The sequence below is a fragment of the Pan troglodytes genome, chromosome 23, assembly GCF_028858775.2.
Source record: "Pan troglodytes isolate AG18354 chromosome 23, NHGRI_mPanTro3-v2.0_pri, whole genome shotgun sequence".
In the NCBI taxonomy this organism is placed as follows: domain Eukaryota; kingdom Metazoa; phylum Chordata; class Mammalia; order Primates; family Hominidae; genus Pan; species Pan troglodytes.
The window spans coordinates 31,444,454-31,463,241 of NC_086016.1; the positions used below are offsets into that span (position 1 = coordinate 31,444,454).

At 59.2% G+C, this 18,788-nt stretch overlaps 3 protein-coding genes across 54 annotated transcripts in view; 2 read left to right on the forward strand and 1 right to left on the reverse strand.

Moving 5' to 3' along the window:
* Positions 1-3,777, forward strand: part of EWSR1 (EWS RNA binding protein 1) — a 32,322-nt gene extending 28,545 nt beyond the window's left edge. For 9 of the 50 annotated variants that reach the window (XM_054675431.2, XM_054675424.1, XM_054675425.1 and 6 more), the window contains 5 exons: positions 1,179-1,301; positions 2,064-2,226; positions 2,565-2,662; positions 2,930-3,182; positions 3,375-3,777. In XM_054675431.2, coding sequence (XP_054531406.1) covers positions 1,179-1,301; positions 2,064-2,226; positions 2,565-2,662; positions 2,930-3,182; positions 3,375-3,414 — 677 coding nt within the window. In that variant the 3' untranslated portion in view covers positions 3,415-3,777. 50 annotated transcript variants of the gene reach the window in all.
* A 5,962-nt stretch (positions 3,778-9,739) lies between these two features.
* On the forward strand, positions 9,740-15,874 carry GAS2L1 (growth arrest specific 2 like 1). Of its 3 annotated transcripts, none has more exons than XM_016938908.4 (6): positions 9,740-10,239; positions 11,174-11,825; positions 13,525-13,632; positions 13,724-13,820; positions 13,913-14,084; positions 14,551-15,874. In XM_016938908.4, exons 2-6 carry the CDS (start codon positions 11,193-11,195, stop codon positions 15,584-15,586), a joined length of 2,046 nt encoding a protein of 681 aa, XP_016794397.1. In that variant the 5' UTR covers positions 9,740-10,239; positions 11,174-11,192; the 3' UTR covers positions 15,587-15,874. The 3 variants fall into 3 exon arrangements, with proteins under 3 accessions (XP_016794397.1, XP_063663728.1, XP_016794398.1); XM_063807658.1 differs by having other exon boundaries at positions 9,845-9,859; XM_016938909.4 differs by having other exon boundaries at positions 10,109-10,239; positions 11,146-11,825.
* A 147-nt stretch (positions 15,875-16,021) lies between these two features.
* Positions 16,022-18,788, reverse strand: RASL10A (RAS like family 10 member A). Its single transcript, XM_001173334.4, has 3 exons — positions 18,119-18,788; positions 16,954-17,078; positions 16,022-16,657 (listed from the first exon to the last, which is right to left on the reverse strand). The coding sequence occupies exons 1-3, from the start codon at positions 18,335-18,337 to the stop codon at positions 16,390-16,392; spliced, it is 612 nt and encodes a 203-aa protein (XP_001173334.1). The 5' UTR covers positions 18,338-18,788; the 3' UTR covers positions 16,022-16,389.

Consider the following 18,788-nt stretch of genomic DNA (forward strand, 5'->3'; position numbering starts at 1 on the left):
AGCCAGTGTACATTTGCATATAGATAAATATATATATTTAAATGAGGCCTTGACATTAATGGTGGGATTTCACTTCAGACAAAACCAACTTGAAAGCATTGAATGACTTGGCCATGTCCAGTGGCTTGCACCTGTAATCCCAGCACTTTGGGAGGCCAACATTGGTGCATTGCTTGAATCCAGGGGCTTGAGACCAGCCTGGGGAACATGGCAAAACCCTGTCTCTACAAAAAAAAATACAAAAATTAGCCAGGTGTTGTGGCACACTCCTATACCTATAGTACCAGCCACTCAGGAGGCTGAGGTGGGAGGATCACTTGAGCCCGGGGACTTTGAAGCTCCAGTGAGCTGAGATTGCACCACTGCACTCCAACCTGGGCAACGGAGCAAGACGCTGTCTCAAAGAAAGTGTCAAATAACAAGTCCTGGTTCTGTTTTCTTGGCCATGCAGTCAGCTTCCCACCAGCTTATTTTCCTCCTTATGGTAGACAGTGTTTTTTGCTTGTGTTGTTTTTTTTTGAGATGATCTCACTTTGTCACCCAGGCTGGAGTGCAGTGACGCAAGCCATCTCAGCTTACTGCAACCTCCACCTCCCAGGTTCAAGCCAATCTTGTGCGTCAGCCACTCGAGTAGCTGCTGGACTACAGGCACATGTCACCACGCCGAGCTAACTTTTGTATTTTTTAGTAGAGATGGGGTTTCACCGTGTTGGTCAGGCTGTAGGAAGGTTTTTAAGTGTATTTAAGTATGGCCTTTTTCTGGCCAGGCACAATGGCTCTTGCCTATAATCCTACCACTTTAGGAGGCCAAGGCAGGAGGATTGCTTGAACCAAGGAGTTCACTAGCAGCCTGGGCAACCTAGTGAGACACTGCCTCTACAAACAATTTTGTAAAATTAGTCGGGCATGGTGATGCATGCCTGTAGTCCCAGCTACTTGGGAGGATTGCTTGAGCAAGTGAGATTGAAACTGCAGTGAGCTGTGCCACTGCACTCCAGCCCAGGCAACAGAGTGAGACCCCCATCTCAAAAAAAGCCTTTTTCTGGCCGTGTCATTAAAGATCTTAGAGAAGATTACAGGCAGACCTAATGCATCTGGGAGTGGTCATTTGATGATGATGTGGAGTTGGTGAACAGGGAGTATAGGGGAGTAATTGATGTTCTGTTGTCTTGTTCCAGGGAAAGATTTTCAAGGGAGCAAACTTAAAGTCTCCCTTGCTCGGAAGAAGCCTCCAATGAACAGTATGCGGGGTGGTATGCCACCCCGTGAGGGCAGAGGGATGCCACCACCACTCCGCGGAGGTACTTTTTCTGAGCTCCTATGTTACATTAAAAGGTTTTCAGTACACTTCATACCCTTGAGAAACTTGATTATTAGAGTGAAGAAATATAAAATTGTGTGTAGAGTCAATACTAGACTATTGAGAGCTAACAATGAATGTTTGTTGGGAGTAAAAGGAAGAGAAGAACATGGGAGGCTGGAAGGCACTCTGCCTGTCAACTCCAGACTGCCATTTATTCAGCTTTGGTTGTGTCTGTATAGACATGCCTATTCCTTACAGAATTGTGGGAGTTCAGCCAGGTGCAGTGGCTCACGCCTGTAATCCCAGCACTTTGGGAGGCTGAGGTGGGCGGATCACCTGAGGTCAGGAGTTTAAGACCAGTCTGGCCAACATGGTGAAACTCCCTCTCTACTAAAAATACAAAAATTAGCCGGGTATGGTGGTGCATGCCTGTAATCCCAGCTACTCGGGAGGCTGAGGCAGGATAATTGTTTGAATCTGGGGGGTGGAGGTTGCAGTGAGCAAAGATCGTGCCACTGCACTCCAGCCTGGGCAACAGTGCGAGACTCCGTCTCCAAAAAAAAAATTGTGGGAGCTCTGTTTCTGTAGAGCACGTGGAACACGCTCCTCACAGGGAAGGGGGCTGATGGCCTGAGCCACACGGAAACACGGGACAGGTGATGGGGAAGTGACAGCAGTAGTATCTGTGGGTTTACTTAGTGATTTTTATTTCCTATAGCAAATGTGGTGCTACAGAGAAATGATTTGCTGTTTCTTGTAGGTCCAGGAGGCCCAGGAGGTCCTGGGGGACCCATGGGTCGCATGGGAGGCCGTGGAGGAGATAGAGGAGGCTTCCCTCCAAGAGGACCCCGGGGTTCCCGAGGGAACCCCTCTGGAGGAGGAAACGTCCAGCACCGAGCTGGAGACTGGCAGTGTCCCAATCCGTATGTACTTGTCTTGGCAAATTGATACCCTACGAGTGAAGCCACCCTTCCCTCACCCCATCCCCACTCTAGAGTGGATTGCTCTGTCTAGAGGAACAGAATGATGACCCTGATGGCTGGTTAGGGACACTAGTCAGCCATTCACTGGATGCTTCAGAGCCTTCTGAAGATTGATTTGACCTGTCCTGTGGGTGCAATGCTGCCTGAGGCTGTGCCCTACAGCATGGGTGTACATAGATCCTCTTGATAGTGAGTGTGTACCTGTTCACACACCACCTTTCCTTGTTTATCTTCCTTAGTTCAATTGGTGATTTCTGCTGTGATGTAATTGTATGCAGGGGTTGTGGAAACCAGAACTTCGCCTGGAGAACAGAGTGCAACCAGTGTAAGGCCCCAAAGCCTGAAGGCTTCCTCCCGCCACCCTTCCCGCCCCCGGGTAGGTGCAGGTTTCATGAGTGTCCCCTCAGCTTCCTGGTGCTAAACCTCTTTTCTTATTTGTGGGCTTGGTAAACTGCAGTTGCCCTCTGCTTAACAACTTTGAGTTGTCGTGTCCTCATTTCTAAATTGTCAGCCCGATGCTGAGATTGAGTGAAGTGTCTGGTTTGTTCTGCTGTGAGAGAAGGAAGCAGAGCAGCTTCCACAGTGTCCACGGGGCCTCTGCAGCCACCCACTGACTGCTTTCGCCCTGCTATTCTCACCTTAGGTGGTGATCGTGGCAGAGGTGGCCCTGGTGGCATGCGGGGAGGAAGAGGTGGCCTCATGGATCGTGGTGGTCCCGGTGGAATGTTCAGAGGTGGCCGTGGTGGAGACAGAGGTGGCTTCCGTGGTGGCCGGGGCATGGACCGAGGTGGCTTTGGTGGAGGAAGACGAGGTGGCCCTGGGGGGCCCCCTGGACCTTTGATGGAACAGATGGGAGGAAGAAGAGGAGGACGTGGAGGACCTGGAAAAATGGATAAGTGAGTGCTGGTGAGAAGCAGCTGTGAGCCGCCAGGCACAGGAGGAGGACAGCCCCTCCCAGCTTGGTTGGCGCAAGTCCTCAGGGCGCTAGGAAGCTTGTTGGGAGGAGCCAGGAAGGGGCACCTGGGGGCTCTGGAAGGGCTTCCTCACCCCTTCCCATTCTAACCGAAGGGCCCGCTTTTACCTTGCAGAGGCGAGCACCGTCAGGAGCGCAGAGATCGGCCCTACTAGATGCAGAGACCCCGCAGAGCTGCATTGACTACCAGATTTATTTTTTAAACCAGAAAATGTTTTAAATTTATAATTCCATATTTATAATGTTGGCCACAACATTATGATTATTCCTTGTCTGTACTTTAGTATTTTTCAACATTTGTGAAGAAACATTAAAACAAGTTAAATGGTAGTGTGCGGAGTTTTTTTTTCCTTCTTTTAAAAATGGTTGTTTAACTAAGACTTTAACAATGGGAACCCCTTGTGAGCATGCTCAGTATCATTGTGGAGAACCAAGAGGGCCTCTTAACTGTAACAATGTTCATGGTTGTGATGTTTTTTTTTTTTTTAAATAAAATTCCAAATGTTTATAAACAGTCATCCTTCTCGGCCTCTGTTCCACAGTCACTGTGTGTCTGCTGGGAGCATGCTCCCACCCCACCCAGGAGAGGGGTGCCTTCCAGGTAAGGGAGGCACAGGAAGAACTGGAAATAACTTTGCCTTCCATGGGATCACGGATCAGGCACTAGGAGCATCTAAGGGGCTGCTCCCTCAGGTGAGGGACGATCCCTCTCAGGCGGACTGGGTCGGGTCCTCTCATCCCCAGCACTTCTGGGCATGCATTGTGTGCACCTCTGCTGTTTCTTTCCCTGGTCATTTCCTGTTCTAATATGTGTTTGACTCCCTGCGTTTGGAAAACCCTCCCTTAACCAGCCATCATCCCCTTCCCTCCATCAAACCATCTTCCTGGCCCTTCCTTTCTACAGGAAGCGCATGGAAAGAGCTTTGTCCACCCCTCCCTCTCTGGAACCCACTTCATTCTTCACCTGCACTAAAACCAGCAGCTCTCAGTCACCACCCACCTCTAATGTTGCCAAATCAATGGTCTTTCCTTCTCTATTCTCCCATCTCCTTCATTGCTTCCTTTTTCTCCTATCCCTAAATGCAGGAAGGCCCCAAGGCTAGCATCGCGCTCCCCTGAGCCCCCACACTGCCTGGCTGTCCTTTCCATACTGTGGCTTTAGCCCTTTCTCCCTAGGGCCAACTCGGCTTGGGTGCATGATGGGTGTAGAGCAGGGCTTGCGTTTGTCCCGTCCTGCCTACACCCCAGTTCAGCAAACACACACCTGCCCCAAACCTTGGAGTCATCCATGACCCATTCTCAAACCCCAGCCCCCAACCTAGCTCTCTTCCAAATCCAGAACGGTGCAAATCCACCCACAGCCCCCACCTCCATGACGCCACCTCACTGGGTTCCCTGCTTCTCCCCTCAGTATCTCCAGCCCTTCCTCAGAAGCCAGACCAAGGTTTGTGAGGTTTTTTGTTGTTTGAGATGGTCTTGCTCTCACCAAGGCTGGAGTACAGTGGTGCAATCACAGCTTCACCTCCTGAGCTGAGTAGCTGGGACTACAGGTGTAGCACCCGGCTAATTTTTTTGATGTTTTTGTAGAGACCAGGTCTCACTGTTGCCCAGGCTGGTCTCAACTTGGGCTCAAGTGATCATCCCACCTTGACCTCTCAAAGTGCTAGGATTACAGGCGTAAGCCACCACACTTGGCCCAAACCAACTTGACACGGGAGGTCATCTCCAGTCTCAAAACCATTTGGTGGCTCCAAGCACGCTTGCCATGCCCCAAAAGACCTCTGGGACCCCAGCTGCCCTGCTCTACCTTGCACGCCAGTCCAGCACTGTTCCTCAAGGGGCCGAGGACGCTCTCACCGCAGCCTTGGTGTGTCAGAGCCAAGATGCACACATACCTAGGAGGCCCAAACTCGACGAGGGCATCACTGGGTCCCTGCGTCGTGCCAGGCACTGCGCTAAGTACCTCTGTGCGTTTAATTCCCAATAACCTTCAAGGCAGGTAACATAGGACAGCCACACGTCAGCTGAGATGGGAATAGAGAGGTCAAGGGAGGACTTGCCATTGAGAGGCTGAATTGAGCTAAGGGTGGTCGCCCTCCAGGCCCCGCACGCTCACCCTCCCACCAACCCACTGTATACAGGCACCTGCTTCTGAAAAGGATGGGTGCTCTGACATGACCCGCATGCTGCCAGCACTAAGGGAAGACAAGCAGCCTGCTCTGGAAGCTGCTACTGCACAAGCATCTGTCGGACTCTGGCATTGCATAGGCTCCCCAGGAGTAGCCTTATGTCCCTGCCGAGAGGGGTTTGTCACTGGCACTAAATAGCCCTGGTAGAGATGTTTACAGCAGGCAGGTCTATTTTTCTCAGCCCAAAGAAACTTCTGGATGCTCTGGGCACAGATTCCCTCAGGCAGCATGGATTCCAAGCCTGTCTCAAAGGGCTGCAGGAAGCTGGCTGGTGCCAGGGCATGAAGGAAGTGGGCAGGGCAGAGAGCAGAGCAGGTGGAGAAAAAGCCTAGCCTCTACCCACACCCTGGTCAAACTCCCCAAAAGCACCTAGACTAAAAGTTGCCAACACAAACTTGAGGTCCCACGAGGCCACATGGCACAGGCCTGGGCAAAGGTGGCGGGGTCCATGGGGAGACTGATCTATGCCCACAGGGATTGGCTCCCCTGCTCGACGGGGAACAGCACAGGGCTGCAGCAACAGCAGCACCAGCAGCTGTGGGGCTGAGGACTGTGCAGTCTGTGACAGGGACAACAGCTGGCCCTCGTGCTGTCCCCTCCTACCCCACTCCTGACAGATCTGCTAGGCGCAGGGCCGGCAGTGAGGACAGTGTGATGCAGGCAGGTTGGAAAGAGCCCACTTGGGTTTTCCAGTTTTGCGTGTCTCTTTCTGAAGGGCACTGGAGGCAGCTCAGGGTCACCTGTCCCACAGCCAGAGCAGGAGCTGACCAGCAGGTGTCCTTGGAGCTGAGCCCACACCTGGACACAGCAGCCGGAAGCCTCCTGCGAGTCCCTCACTTAGCCTGGGCTGTGCTCAGAGCCTCAGTCCAGACTGGAGAATTTGGAGTTCTAATCCAACCAGTGCCAGAGGTTCCTGGAGCTGCCCGGTAGCAGGGATGTAGGCCACAATGAGAGTTTTGCCACAGCCATCATCTGACCTCTAGCTGCAACCAAGGCCAAGCAGGCTGCTGGCTGGCACCCAGCAGTGGGCGCAAGAAACTGGCTATGTGCCCTCTGGCCAAAGGCCAGAAGGAGCCCACATGGGAGCCACAGCATTCTGTGCATAGAGGTGGGTGGCCTCAAGGGTCCGTGCAGATGGGCTCAGGGTCTCTATAGCCCAAACCTCCTGTCCCTCCAGCAGTTTCTGTGGTTTCTCTTGGTCCTGCAAGGAACAAGGGAGACCATGTAGAGGCTGAGGCTTTCCCAGAGGTGGCCCCACAGGCCCTGGGCCACCACATGACAGAGGGGGTCAAAGCTACGGTCTACCATGCCCTGGGCCAGGGGTCTGACCCCCCAGTGAGGTCTGCACCATAGCAGCTACATGTCCTAGAATCAGGTGGGAGGCTGTGGTCTAGAACAGGCCTCTTATTACAAGCCACAGCTCATGGGAGAGAAGGAGGAAGGAATCTCGTGTGTGTGTGTGTGTGTGTGTGTGTGTGTGTGTGTGTGTGTGTGTGTGACGGAGTCTCGCTCTGTCGCCCAGACTGGAGTGCAGTGGCGCAATCTCTGATCTCTGCTCACTGCAAGCTCCACCTCCCGGGCTCACGCCATTCTCCTGCCTCAGCCTCCGGAGTAGCTGGGACTACAGGCACCCGCCACCACACCCAGAGAATTTTTTGTATTTTTAGTGGAGACGGGGTTTCACCGTGTTAACCAGGATGGTCTCGATCTCCCGACCTCATGATCCACCTGCCTCGGCCTCCCAAAGTGCCGGGATTACAGGCGTGAGCCACCGCGCCCAGCAGAAGGAATCTCTTTATAATCCCTCCTCCCCAGAGAAGTGGATATGCTGAGCCAGGCCACACTGAGCTGGGTAGTGGCATTATTTTTCACAACCCCATGATGTAACTACTACTACTGTCCCATTCTGCAGATGGTGCCACTGAGGCTCAAGGAGCTTCACCATCCCACCCAATGACCAATGACAGAGCCTGGGTTCCGTCCAACTTCATCCATGTCCAAAACCCCAAAATGCAGCAAGGTAGGTAAAAGCAGGAGTCAAATTCCTGCACAGCTGCTGGCTACACATATCCCATGCCTTCTCTGGGCCTCAGTTTCCCCAAATTGTAAAATGAGAACACCTAAGAGTATCATAGCTCATCGGGGTATTTTGAAGATGAAACTGTTAACAGCAGCCCTCCCGTCCCCAGGTGTTGGCACCCCCACCCTCCCAGTGCTCAGCCCTGGGAGTTGTCCTGGATTCCGTCCTCACACTCAACCAATCCACCAGCACATCAGCTCTCCCCTCACAATATGGCCAGAATCCAGCGCCCTCTCACCACCTGGTTTCCTCTGAGGCTCCAGCTCCTGCCCTGGCCCACCACAGCAGCCCCAGGGAATGTTTTTTTTTTTTTTGAGACGGAGTCTCGCTCTGTCGCCCAGGCTGGAGTGCAGTGGCACGATCTGGGCTCACTGCAAGCTCCGCCTCCCAGGTTCACACCATTCTCCTGCCTCAGCCTGCCAAGTAGCTGGGACTACAGGTGCCCGCCACCACGCCTGGCTAATTTTTTTGTATTTTTTTAGTAGAGACAGGGTTTCACTGTGTTAGCCAGGATGGTCTCGATTTCCCGATCTGGTGATCCGCGCGCCTCGGCCTCTCAAAGTGCTGGGATTACAGGCGTGAGCCACCGCGCCCGGCCGGGAATATTAAGACCTAAGCCAACCACCCCTGCTCTAAATCACTGCATGGCTCCCATGTCCCTCAAAAGAGACACGGCCCCTAAGGCCCTGCTTAACCGTCCCTGGGGTCTCTCTAATCTCTCTACCTCCTCCCTCACCCACCTCCCTGCACTCCAGCCTCAGCCACCTCCCCAGTCTTCTTGAGCATGCCGGACACATGCCCATCATGGGGCCTTTGCACTGGCCGTTCCCTCTCCCTCTCCAGATATCCCGACCTTCCTCCCTCACCTCCTTTCCTGATGAGGGATTTTAAATTGCAGCCCCCCTCACACCCACACCCTCACCCGGCTCCATCCCTGTCTTCTCTGCACCTCATCCCTGTCTCTGCCCTGGGGCTGCCTCCCTGCCAGACTTGGACAACAGGCCCTGAGAGCTGGCTCTGCTTGGTTCCCTGCTGTTTTGCTGTTGATTTCCAGTGCCCAAAGAGACCCAGCACACAGTAGGTGCCACGCAGGTGTCAGCCTTGAGGATTGCTAGTTACTGCCTTCCTCACTGGAGGAAGCGCCATGGGGGGCGCTGAGGTGAGAAAACGCCTTTGAAAAGGTCACACAGGCCAGGCAAGTGGCTCACACCTGTAATCCCAGCCCTTTGGGAGGCGGAGGCGGGCAGATCACCTTAGGTCAGGAGTTCGAGACCAACCTGGCCAACATGGTGGACTTGTCTCTACTAAAAATACAAAAAGCCGGGCGTGGTGGCAGGTATCAGTAATCCCAGCTACTCGGGAGGCTGAGGCAGGAGAATCGCTTGAACCCTGGAGGTAGAGGTTGCAATGAGCCCAGATCCAGCCACTGTACTCCAGCCTGAGCGACAGAGCGAGACTCCATCTCAAAAAAAAAAAAAAAAAAAAAAGGAAGAAAATAAAAAAGAAAAGGTCGCAAGGACTCTCTGGGATGATGCCTGTGAATGCCTGGCACCAAGAGGCCTGACTCACAATAGGTGCTCAACCAATGCTGCTGATCCGTGGATGAGGGCGTCCCCATAATCGTCATGTTCAAATCCTGGCTCCACCAGCTGCTCTCCTGACTGTGCCCCAGTTGGGCATGAGTGTCCTTCACAGAGGTGACACACCAGTCCATTCAGGTCAAGGGCGCGGAGCAGTCCTGGCAGCACACAGTAGGAGATTTATTGGAGCTCTGAGCCTGGCTGTGGTTGGCGGCTTCCCTGCAGGCCTGCCCCACCCGTGTAGCATGGCTGCCGCCCAGACCCGCCCGACGTCCCGCCCAGCCCAGCCGGCAGCAGCAGGGGGCAGGATTTCCCGCTGATCCCGGCGGTCCGTCCTCTGCAGTTTAAAAAGAGCCCAGCGGGGCTTAACCCTCCCGCGTCCGGCCGGCCTCCGATGCCCCCTGTCCCCTGTTCTGTGCGGAACTCCGGCTTTGGCCATCTGCCTACTTCTCTGAGCTTCAGTATCCTCATCTGTAAAACCGGTTCCCCTCATTTCAGGGTCAAAAATGAGCATTCAGTGAGCACAAGGAGCCCTCAGTCGCCAGGGGCATCCTCCCCCTCCCCGCGGCGGTGCCGTTTATCTGGCCAGGGGAGGTCCACCCGGGAGGAGGTGACTTTGCAGCCTCCAGCCGCTATCGCTTCCTGACTTCATCTTGGGAACAGGTCGTGCTGTGCGCCAGCCCGGGGAGCCCACCGTCTGGGGAGGGGGGCGATTAAAAGCTCCCAACCTCCTCCCCAGGAGACCAAAGAGGTTGGACGGGGCCCCGGGTACTAGGCTGGGTGGGGGTTGGGCGCCTGGGCCGGTCGCAGTTGTCTGGGGGCCCTGGGGCTCTCTGCGTCGAGAGCGCTCTAAGACCCGGGATTCCTGGCCCGATCGCGGGGGGAGACCCCAGCTCCTCCCCAGCTCCCGCCGGCTCGGGGAAGGGGCGGCCCCTTTAAGAGCGCGCGGCCCCGCCCGCCCCCTCCGGGCCGGATCCGAATTCCAGGGAGGCGGGGCGGAGACGGCGGCGAGGAGGAGGCCGCGGCGCGGGACGCATAGAGCTGCGGCTCGGGCGGCGCCTCCCTGCGGCGGCCCGGCCCGGCTCCGGCCCCCGCTGGGGCAATGCTCCCCGGGGCCGCGGGATGAGCCAGGTGAGCGCGGAGACCCCCAGCACTCCCTGCCTGGTGCGCATGGACGGGGGTGGGGAGGCGGGGCGGGAAGCGGCGTCGTCGGCCTCTGTTCCCCGGGGCTGTGTGACCTTGGGCGGCCCCGCACCCTCTCTGGGCCCAGAGCCCCAGCACCGGCAGGGCCTGCGGAGGCCGCTCTGAGTCCTGGCCCCGCAGGCACCGGCCTGGAGCGCTGGGGAGGCTTCTTGGAGGAGGCGGGGCCTGGCCCTGGCCCCGGATCGCCGAGACCGGCCACGCTGCGCCGCCTGGACCCCGGGCTCCTCCACCCACAGCTCTGCGACCTTCACGAGCTCGACCCTTTCTGCGCCTCAGTTTCCTCATCTATAAAATGGAGATAATGCCTCCGCGCGCTGAGCCCTAGCGCGGTCGTGCGGTTACACTATTGCTGCTGCTATGTCGTTAATGAACGGCACAGCCCTTATGGAAGGGGGGCCAAGGAAGGCACGGGGACCTTCCCGCAGGACGTGGGGTGGGCACCAGCCCTAAGCCATGCACATAACCCACTCTGAGGTCAGGACCTGGGTTCCTTTCGTGTCCACTGGGGGCCTTAGCCGTTGTCTTCACTTCTCTAGGTCCCAGCCCTTCACAATGGGCGCGCCTCCCTGCCTGAGAGGGAGGCCCCAGCCAAGCCCCAGTTTCCACCCCAAAAAGCCACACAGCAAACACTTAATGGACCCTAAATTTATAAAAATTATCCCATAGAGTCCTATGAGGCAGGGAATGTTACTGTACCCATTTCGCAGATGAGGAAACTTGGGGCACCGACATTTCCCAGAGCCAACATGTAAACCAGGCATTTGGCCTGAGTGACAGACTGGTGCAGGTGGCCAGCAGCTTAATTTGTACTGAGCGCTTACTGGGTCCCCACAGCGATCCTGAACTGTGTTCCTGCCCACAGTGACTCGGCCGGTCCGGGCATGGCAGACCCAGTGGCGGGCATCGCGGGCTCGGCGGCCAAGAGCGTGCGGCCATTTCGCTCCAGTGAGGCCTACGTGGAGGCCATGAAGGAGGACCTGGCCGAGTGGCTCAATGCCTTGTACGGCCTGGGTCTCCCGGGTGGTGGCGATGGCTTCCTGACAGGGCTGGCCACGGGCACGACCCTGTGCCAACATGCCAACGCCGTGACCGAGGCTGCCCGTGCATTGGCAGCCGCCCGCCCGGCCCGAGGTGTGGCCTTCCAGGCGCACAGTGTAGTGCCTGGCTCCTTCATGGCGCGCGACAATGTGGCCACCTTCATCGGCTGGTGCCGCGTGGAGCTGGGTGTGCCGGAGGTGCTCATGTTTGAGACTGAGGACCTGGTGCTGCGCAAGAACGAGAAGAGCGTGGTGCTGTGCCTGCTGGAGGTGGCGCGGCGTGGGGCACGCCTGGGCCTGCTGGCCCCACGCCTCGTGCAGTTTGAGCAGGAGATTGAGCGGGAGCTGCGTGCTGCACCCCCAGCCCCCAACGCCCCTGCCGCTGGGGAGGACACCACTGAAACCGCCCCCGCACCAGGGACTCCTGCCCGCGGCCCCCGCATGACACCCAGCGACCTGCGCAACCTCGACGAGCTGGTGAGTCCCCCAGCACCAGGTGCCAGGGACCCGACAGCACAGCCAGTGCCTGCAATCTGTCCCTGAACCTCCCAGGGTCCACCCTGCTATCTGCAGAACAGTCTGCCCCACAAAAAGAGTGCACATGTTGAGCACCAAACCGAGGAATGTATACCTGACCCCAAGGAAATGGGTAGCCCACAGAGAGGGAGGTGCCGGGGAGATGACGCAGCCCAGCCGGGCCTGGGACAGGATGCGGGCTCCTGGCACGATCTTCCCTCACTTTGTGTGCTAACTGTGCCTCAACTGAGCTTGTGCATTCCTTCTTCTGGGGGGCCGCATGATCGGGGCGCCTCCTCTGTGCCCTCCCTGCAGTCAGTCTTAGGCAGATGTACCCACAACCTCATGGAGGCTCGAGGTTGAGCGGGTGCTGTGCTGCTCGGTTGAGACGAGGCATGGAAAAACCTGGGCAAGGTGCCTGGCACACAGTAGGTGCCCCAGGGGGCTCTGCAGGTCTCCCCACTCCCCAGGCACCCCTGGGAAGCCTAGCTGGGTTGCTGCTGTTGCTGGGAGCAGGGACCCTGTTTGGAATTACAGGATTCTTTCTACTCTAAGCATAGGAGGTGCTGGGCCCTACCCCAAGTCTCTCCTCTCCCAGGATCTGGGTGGCCCCTGCCACCCCTGAGGGCTGGACCAAGAGTTTCCTTCTTATCGGAAGGTCAGGACTACAATGTGCCTGCCTGGGAGGCAGATAGCGGATGGCAGTGGGCAGAGCCTGGGGCCCCACCCCCTGTCCTGGACCAGGGTCACTCAAGGCCCCACCTGCTTATTTCCTCTGGTGGCACCACTGCCGCTGTGGGCGGGGAGGCGGGCAGGGCTGCCCACATAGCCAGCTTGGCAGCGCTCTGGCTCTGGTGGGGGGCTGTATGTGGTGCGTGCTCACCCGGCCAGTGGTCTGTGTGTGCGTGTGTCCGACGTGTCTGTGGTACGCCTCCACATCAGTGCCCACCCAGGGGCATGGGGCCCCCTGCACCTGTGTCCTGTAGCCTGCCTGGCCTTCCTGTGGGCCCCAGCCTTCTTGTCTGAGAAGTGGGTGAAGCGGGAGTGAGGACGGGCTCTGGGGCTTCCCCAGGTCTAGGGGCTGTGGGATGTTCGTCACCGGGTCTCAGACCATGGCCTGACCACAGTCCCATCATCTCATCCTGGGCAGCTCCCTGGGCCCAGAGAGCCAAGAAAGGGGAGCCGGTGAAAGGTCATGTGTGGGCCGGGCGTGGTGGCTCGCGCCTGTAATCCAGCAATTTGGGAGGCCGAGGCGGGTGGATCACCTGAGATCAGGAGTTCGAGACCAGCCTGACCAACATGGAGAAACCCCATCTCTACTAAAAATACAAAATTAGCCGGGAGTGGTGGTGCATGCCTGTAATCCCAGCCACTCGGGAGGCTGAGGCAGGAGAATTGCTTGAACTTGGAAGGCGGAGGTTGCGGTGAGACGAGATCGTGCTATTGCACTCCAGCCTGGGCAACAAGAGCAAAACTCCATCTCAGAAAAAAAAGAAAAGAAAAGAAAGGTCACGTGTGGAAGCTGTACCCCATCCAGGGCAACACTGCCTCCATCCACTTCCCCGGAAAGCCTGACTTCCTCCTGACCCTGGAATGGCTGACATTAAGCCCCAGGAGGAGGACTTGACCTCTGACCCCTACCCTCTCTCTCTGGCCTCAGGTGAGGGAGATTCTGGGCCGCTGCACCTGCCCTGACCAGTTCCCCATGATCAAGGTCTCAGAGGGGAAGTACCGTGTGGGGGACTCGAGCCTGCTCATCTTCGTGCGGGTAAGGGCCTGGGGCCGCCCCAGCGGGCAGCAGCCAAGGTGGTGGGCTGCCGGGCGCCCAGGGCCCAGCCGTGACCTGCCCACACCTGCAGGTGCTGAGGAGCCACGTGATGGTGCGAGTGGGTGGTGGCTGGGACACGCTGGAGCATTACCTGGACAAGCACGACCCGTGCCGCTGCTCCTCCACTGGTCAGTGCCGGGTTGGGGCTGGGGCTGGACGGGCAGGGGACTTGATTCTGTGGCTCTGTCCCTCACATGCTGCCTGTCCTCTCTCCCCGCAGCTCATCGCCCACCCCAGCCGAGGGTCTGCACCTTTTCTCCACAGAGGGTGTCGCCCACCACCAGTCCCCGCCCTGCTAGCCCAGTCCCCGGGAGTGAGCGCCGGGGCTCCCGGCCTGAGATGACTCCCGTTAGCTTACGAAGCACAAAGGAGGGGCCCGAGACCCCACCCAGGTGAGATGCAGGAGGACGAGGAGTGAGGGGTCCAGAGGGTGGGGGGGGGGCGTCAGCCCTGGCCTGCATGATGGGTTGCCTGTGCGCCAGAGTGACTCACACCCTGGGAAAAGTTCCCGTGGGTGGGGGCGGGCCTGGCTTCCCATCTCCATGGCAACCCAACCAAACCAACAACACAGCTGGGGCGGGCCCTGTGGCTGGGCGGCAGCCAGTCCAGCTCTTGCTTCCTCTGGCCCGTCCTGGGAAGGGGGGTGTCTAGAGCCCAGGAAACTTCTTCTTCCGTGGCTTTTGGGGCCCTGGGCCGCTGGAGGAAGCTGCTCACTTCTCCCTGGAAGTCCCCAGGACAGACCGATGCCCCTGACAGCCCCGTCCACCAGCCACATACCCTGCTGTTCCTCTCCCTGCCTGTTCTGCATGCCAGTCCTTCCGTGGTACCCCATCTGTCTTTATTGTCCCCCTGCCCCAGGCCCCGGGATCAGCTGCCCCCCCATCCCCGCTCCCGCCGCTACTCCGGGGACAGTGACTCCTCAGCCTCCTCTGCCCAGAGTGGCCCCCTTGGTGCCCGCAGTGATGACACAGGCACTGGCCCCCGGAGGGAGCGACCCAGCCGGCGGCTGACCACAGGCACCCCGGCCTCTCCGAGACGGCCTCCTGCCCTGCGCAGCCAGTCCCGAGACCGGCTGGATCGCGGCCGGCCCCGGGGGGCCCCAGGAGGCAGGGGAGCCCAGCTGTCGGTCCCCAGCCCTGCCCGGCGGGCCCGGAGCCAGAGCCGCGAGGAGCAGGCTGTGCTGCTTGTGCGCAGGGATCGAGACGGGCAGCACTCATGGGTGCCAAGGGCCAGGGGCAGTGGGGGCTCGGGCAGGAGCACCCCCCAGACTCCCCGTGCCCGCAGCCCTGCAGCACCCCGGCTTTCCCGGGTCTCCAGCCCCAGTCCAGAGTTGGGCACCACACCGGCCAGCATCTTCCGCACACCCCTGCAGCTCGACCCGCAGCAGGAGCAGCAGCTGTTCCGGCGCCTGGAAGAGGAGTTCCTGGCCAATGCCCGGGCCCTTGAGGCTGTTGCTAGCGTGACCCCCACTGGACCAGCCCCTGACTCAGCTCGGGCCCCCGACCCTCCAGCTCCTGACTCTGCCTATTGTTCCTCCAGTTCCTCCTCTTCGTCCCTCAGCGTCCTGGGTGGCAAATGTGGCCAACCTGGGGACTCTGGCCGGACGGCCAATGGGCTGCCTGGGCCCCGAAGCCAAGCCCTTTCCAGCTCCTCCGATGAAGGCAGCCCCTGCCCTGGCATGGGGGGGCCACTAGATGCACCTGGGAGCCCCCTGGCTGGCACTGAACCCTCGAGGACCTGGGCACGGGGTCGGATGGACACACAGCCAGACCGTAAACCCTCACGTATCCCCACGCCTCGGGGCCCCCGCCGCCCCTCCGGACCCGCAGAGCTGGGGACATGGCATGCCCTGCACTCAGTCACCCCGAGGGCTGAGCCAGATTCCTGGATGTGATGGACCAGCTCAGCTGTCCCCAGACCCCATCCCTTCTCCTTTTCCTTTGTGGCCTTAACCCTTCTGCATCAGGGAGCCCCCTCTGCCTCTTGAGTACCAGACCTCATGGGACCAGACCCCTTGGGACCACATGGCACAATGGGACCTCTGTTGTACATTCCGGTTGGGGGATGAGCGTTGCTATTTAATTACTAATATTATTGAATGCCTTAGAGGAGGCCGGGCGAGCCCGGTGTTCTGAAGACCTGTGGCCCAGCAGAGCCTCTGACAGTAAAGTTTTGCTCCAGCCACCTGTCTGTTTCTTGGGGACTCCACCTTGGGGCCATTCAGACCCTTTCGAGGACCCTGGAGTTAACTGCCTGGAGGCCAAGCCTGGCAACTCTGACCTCTAGGCTTAAGGCGTTATCCCGCCCAGCCCAGAAATCCCAGGTGCACTCAAATTATTTTCCCTTTTATTATCCCGCGGTAGGTGTGGCATAAAGAATATGTCCAGTGAAGCTCCAGGAGCAGGCTGCGTGTTTCCAGTCAAATTCATAGCCAAGTCCTTTCCATTCAATGGGATTGTGACCCATTGAGGTCCCAGAAAGGACTGGTCATCTCCAATGGAGCTTGGGACCTGGTTGGGTCCAATGAGTTTCAAAAAGGGGCCAGTCGCTTAGGAGACTGGGTTGGAGCTTTCCTCATCCAATCAGGGCGGAGACTGCCCTGTCCAGTCCCAGTGAAGTTGGGCGATCCCGTCCAATCCAGGTCCCTGATTGTCCCAGTCACAAGGTGGGGCCCATGGATGGCATTGTCCGATCGGGTCACATGAGGCTGCAGCGCGCGGGATGCAGCGCCCCCTGCAGGCGCAGGGCCGGGTGTGCAGGGCGCGCGCGCACCAGAGCGCAGCGCAGCAGCTCGCGGAAGAGACGCAGCACGTGCCAGTTGTACTTGGCGGAGCACTCGAGGTAGCCGCAGCGCCAGCCCCTGCGCACTAGGGCGGCCAGCGCGCGCCGCGGTCCGAAGCGCAGCCGCTGCCTGTCCCGCTTGTTGCCTACCACGAGGATGGGCGCTTCGGGCGCGCCCGCCGGCCTGGGGGCCGAATGGAGATGAGAGACGCGGGGACCCCACGGCCGGAGAATTTCCCCAGTGGGTATACACACGCAGGCGCATTCCCTTCCTACGGCCAGAGACACCGCCCCCCTCCCGCCGCCCCAACGAAACCCCAGGCCCATGTGGGCCAAAGAGCACATACAGCTTAAGACCTTCCCACGGGCGAAGGCCTAAGACCCGGCCCACGACGTTGGGAGACCCTACACACTCTCCTCAGGCAAAGGCCCTGCCAGACCTGTCCTAGCTCCCCACCGCCAGAACTGCCGGGCCCCTACCTGGTCTCCGCGATGCGCTGCCGCAGGGCCTTCACGTAGTCGAAACTGTCCGGGCTGCAGATGTCGTAGACGAGCACGAAGGCGTCCGTGTCCTGCAAGCTCCAGTCCTTAGCGTCTGGCCACTCCTGGGGACAGGAGGCCGGGGTTTGCGGAAGCCTCCTTTCCACTCTTCCGCTCTCGAACCCTCTGCAGGGGCCTGGACGCTAATCCTCAGGCCAACATCACCCCCATACAGACCTCTGTGCCCCTCCCCCAAGCTTTCCGGGCCGTCTCCTCATGACCACCAGGGTAAAATTTTCCAAATCGTGCCTGGAGCCTGTCAGCCAGCCTCCTTCATCCTTGGTCTCCCCTCTGTTTACCCCGAATCTTCCTCTTTTCAGCTTTCCCCAACTCGGCTCAGGCCGCTCTCCTCCCTAGATGCTCTCGGTGCTTACCACTGCCTCTAAGACTAATTCCAAAGCCCTTGGCCCGAGCCCCGTGGTCCACCACGCCCCCAGATTGTCAGCTGTAACCGTTTATGACCGTAGCGTAAGCACCTGCTGGTCTTTCCACCTGGTATGTTTTTGCCGCTTCCTTTACTCAGAACTTCACTCAGTCTTCCAGGTTCAGCTCAAATGCCACTCCCTCCAGGAAGCCCTGCTTAATCCTGCCTGCTCTTTCCTCTTCACTGCTCTAGGGTCGGAGGTCTGTCCTTTACTTTGCACAAATTACTAAACGAGTCTTCGCTCCAGGGGACAAAAATGATAGGGCAGAGAATGAACCCCTCCACCAGCCCGCGTAGAAAGTACACCCCTGCTCCTGACCCCAGTCTCTCCCATTGTAGCTCTGCTCAAGGCCCCAAACACAAAACGCCACACTCTCGGGAAGGCACCGCTATGCACCATCACGAGCTGCTCCACACCCCCAGCCGAGGCAGGCAAAGGCGGAGGCGCTCACAGGAGCAAGGGAACGCCCCTGGGCAAAATCGCCCGGCCTCCAGCCTGGGCTTGGGCGTCTCCAGGTCGGCAGGAAGGGCTGAAACGCAAGTATCCCAGGACGCACACACATCCCTCCATCCCGGAGCACAGCCAGGCGCCCGAGGCCTCCACGCGGACACGCACGTGTGCACCGAGCACGCACACCCCTCACACTGTCACACGCCCCTGCCCGCTCCTCGAGCCGCTACCTCCGGACCCCCGGGGCTCGAGCCGGGGCCAGCGACGTCGCCGTCGCGGATGCTCAAGTCGTAGACGGCGCCGTCGAGCAGCACCGCGGGTCGGTAGAGGCGCGGCCCGTCCGTGGGCCGGTGGCGCTCGGGGTAGTCACCGAACAGGAACTGGCGGATGATGGCCGTCTTGCCCACGCCCGGGGCGCCTAGAACGGCCACCCGCAGGCTACCCCCCATGGCCGGCCGGCGCTGCCGCTCCCCGCGCTGGAAAGCCTCATGGGCCGGCGCCGCACCGTGCGCCCCCAGGCCGTGCGCCCCGCGCGCCCTGCCCGGTGCGCCACGGCCCCGCCGCGCTTCTCGTCGCCCCTCGGAGCACCGAGACCGGAGAGGGCAGGCCCGAGGCAGGAGCTGGCGGCGGGAGGGCAGACAGACAGCGGAGTGGGCAGACAGGTGGCGGGCGCGCGAGCGGCTCGGGCGGGTGCCGAAGCTCGAGAGAGAGCAGAGCCGGAGCGGCGCTCAGACACCGCCTCCGCCCCGCAGCGCCAACCCAGGCGCCGGCGGACGCGCGAGGCTCCGAAGTCCGCCCCTCTCGCGGCGCGGGTCCCGCAGCGGTGCGGGGCGCGGGGGGCAGCACTGCCTCCCGGAGCCTCTGTGCCTCTATCCTTCTCTCGCTTCCGCGCCTGGAGTC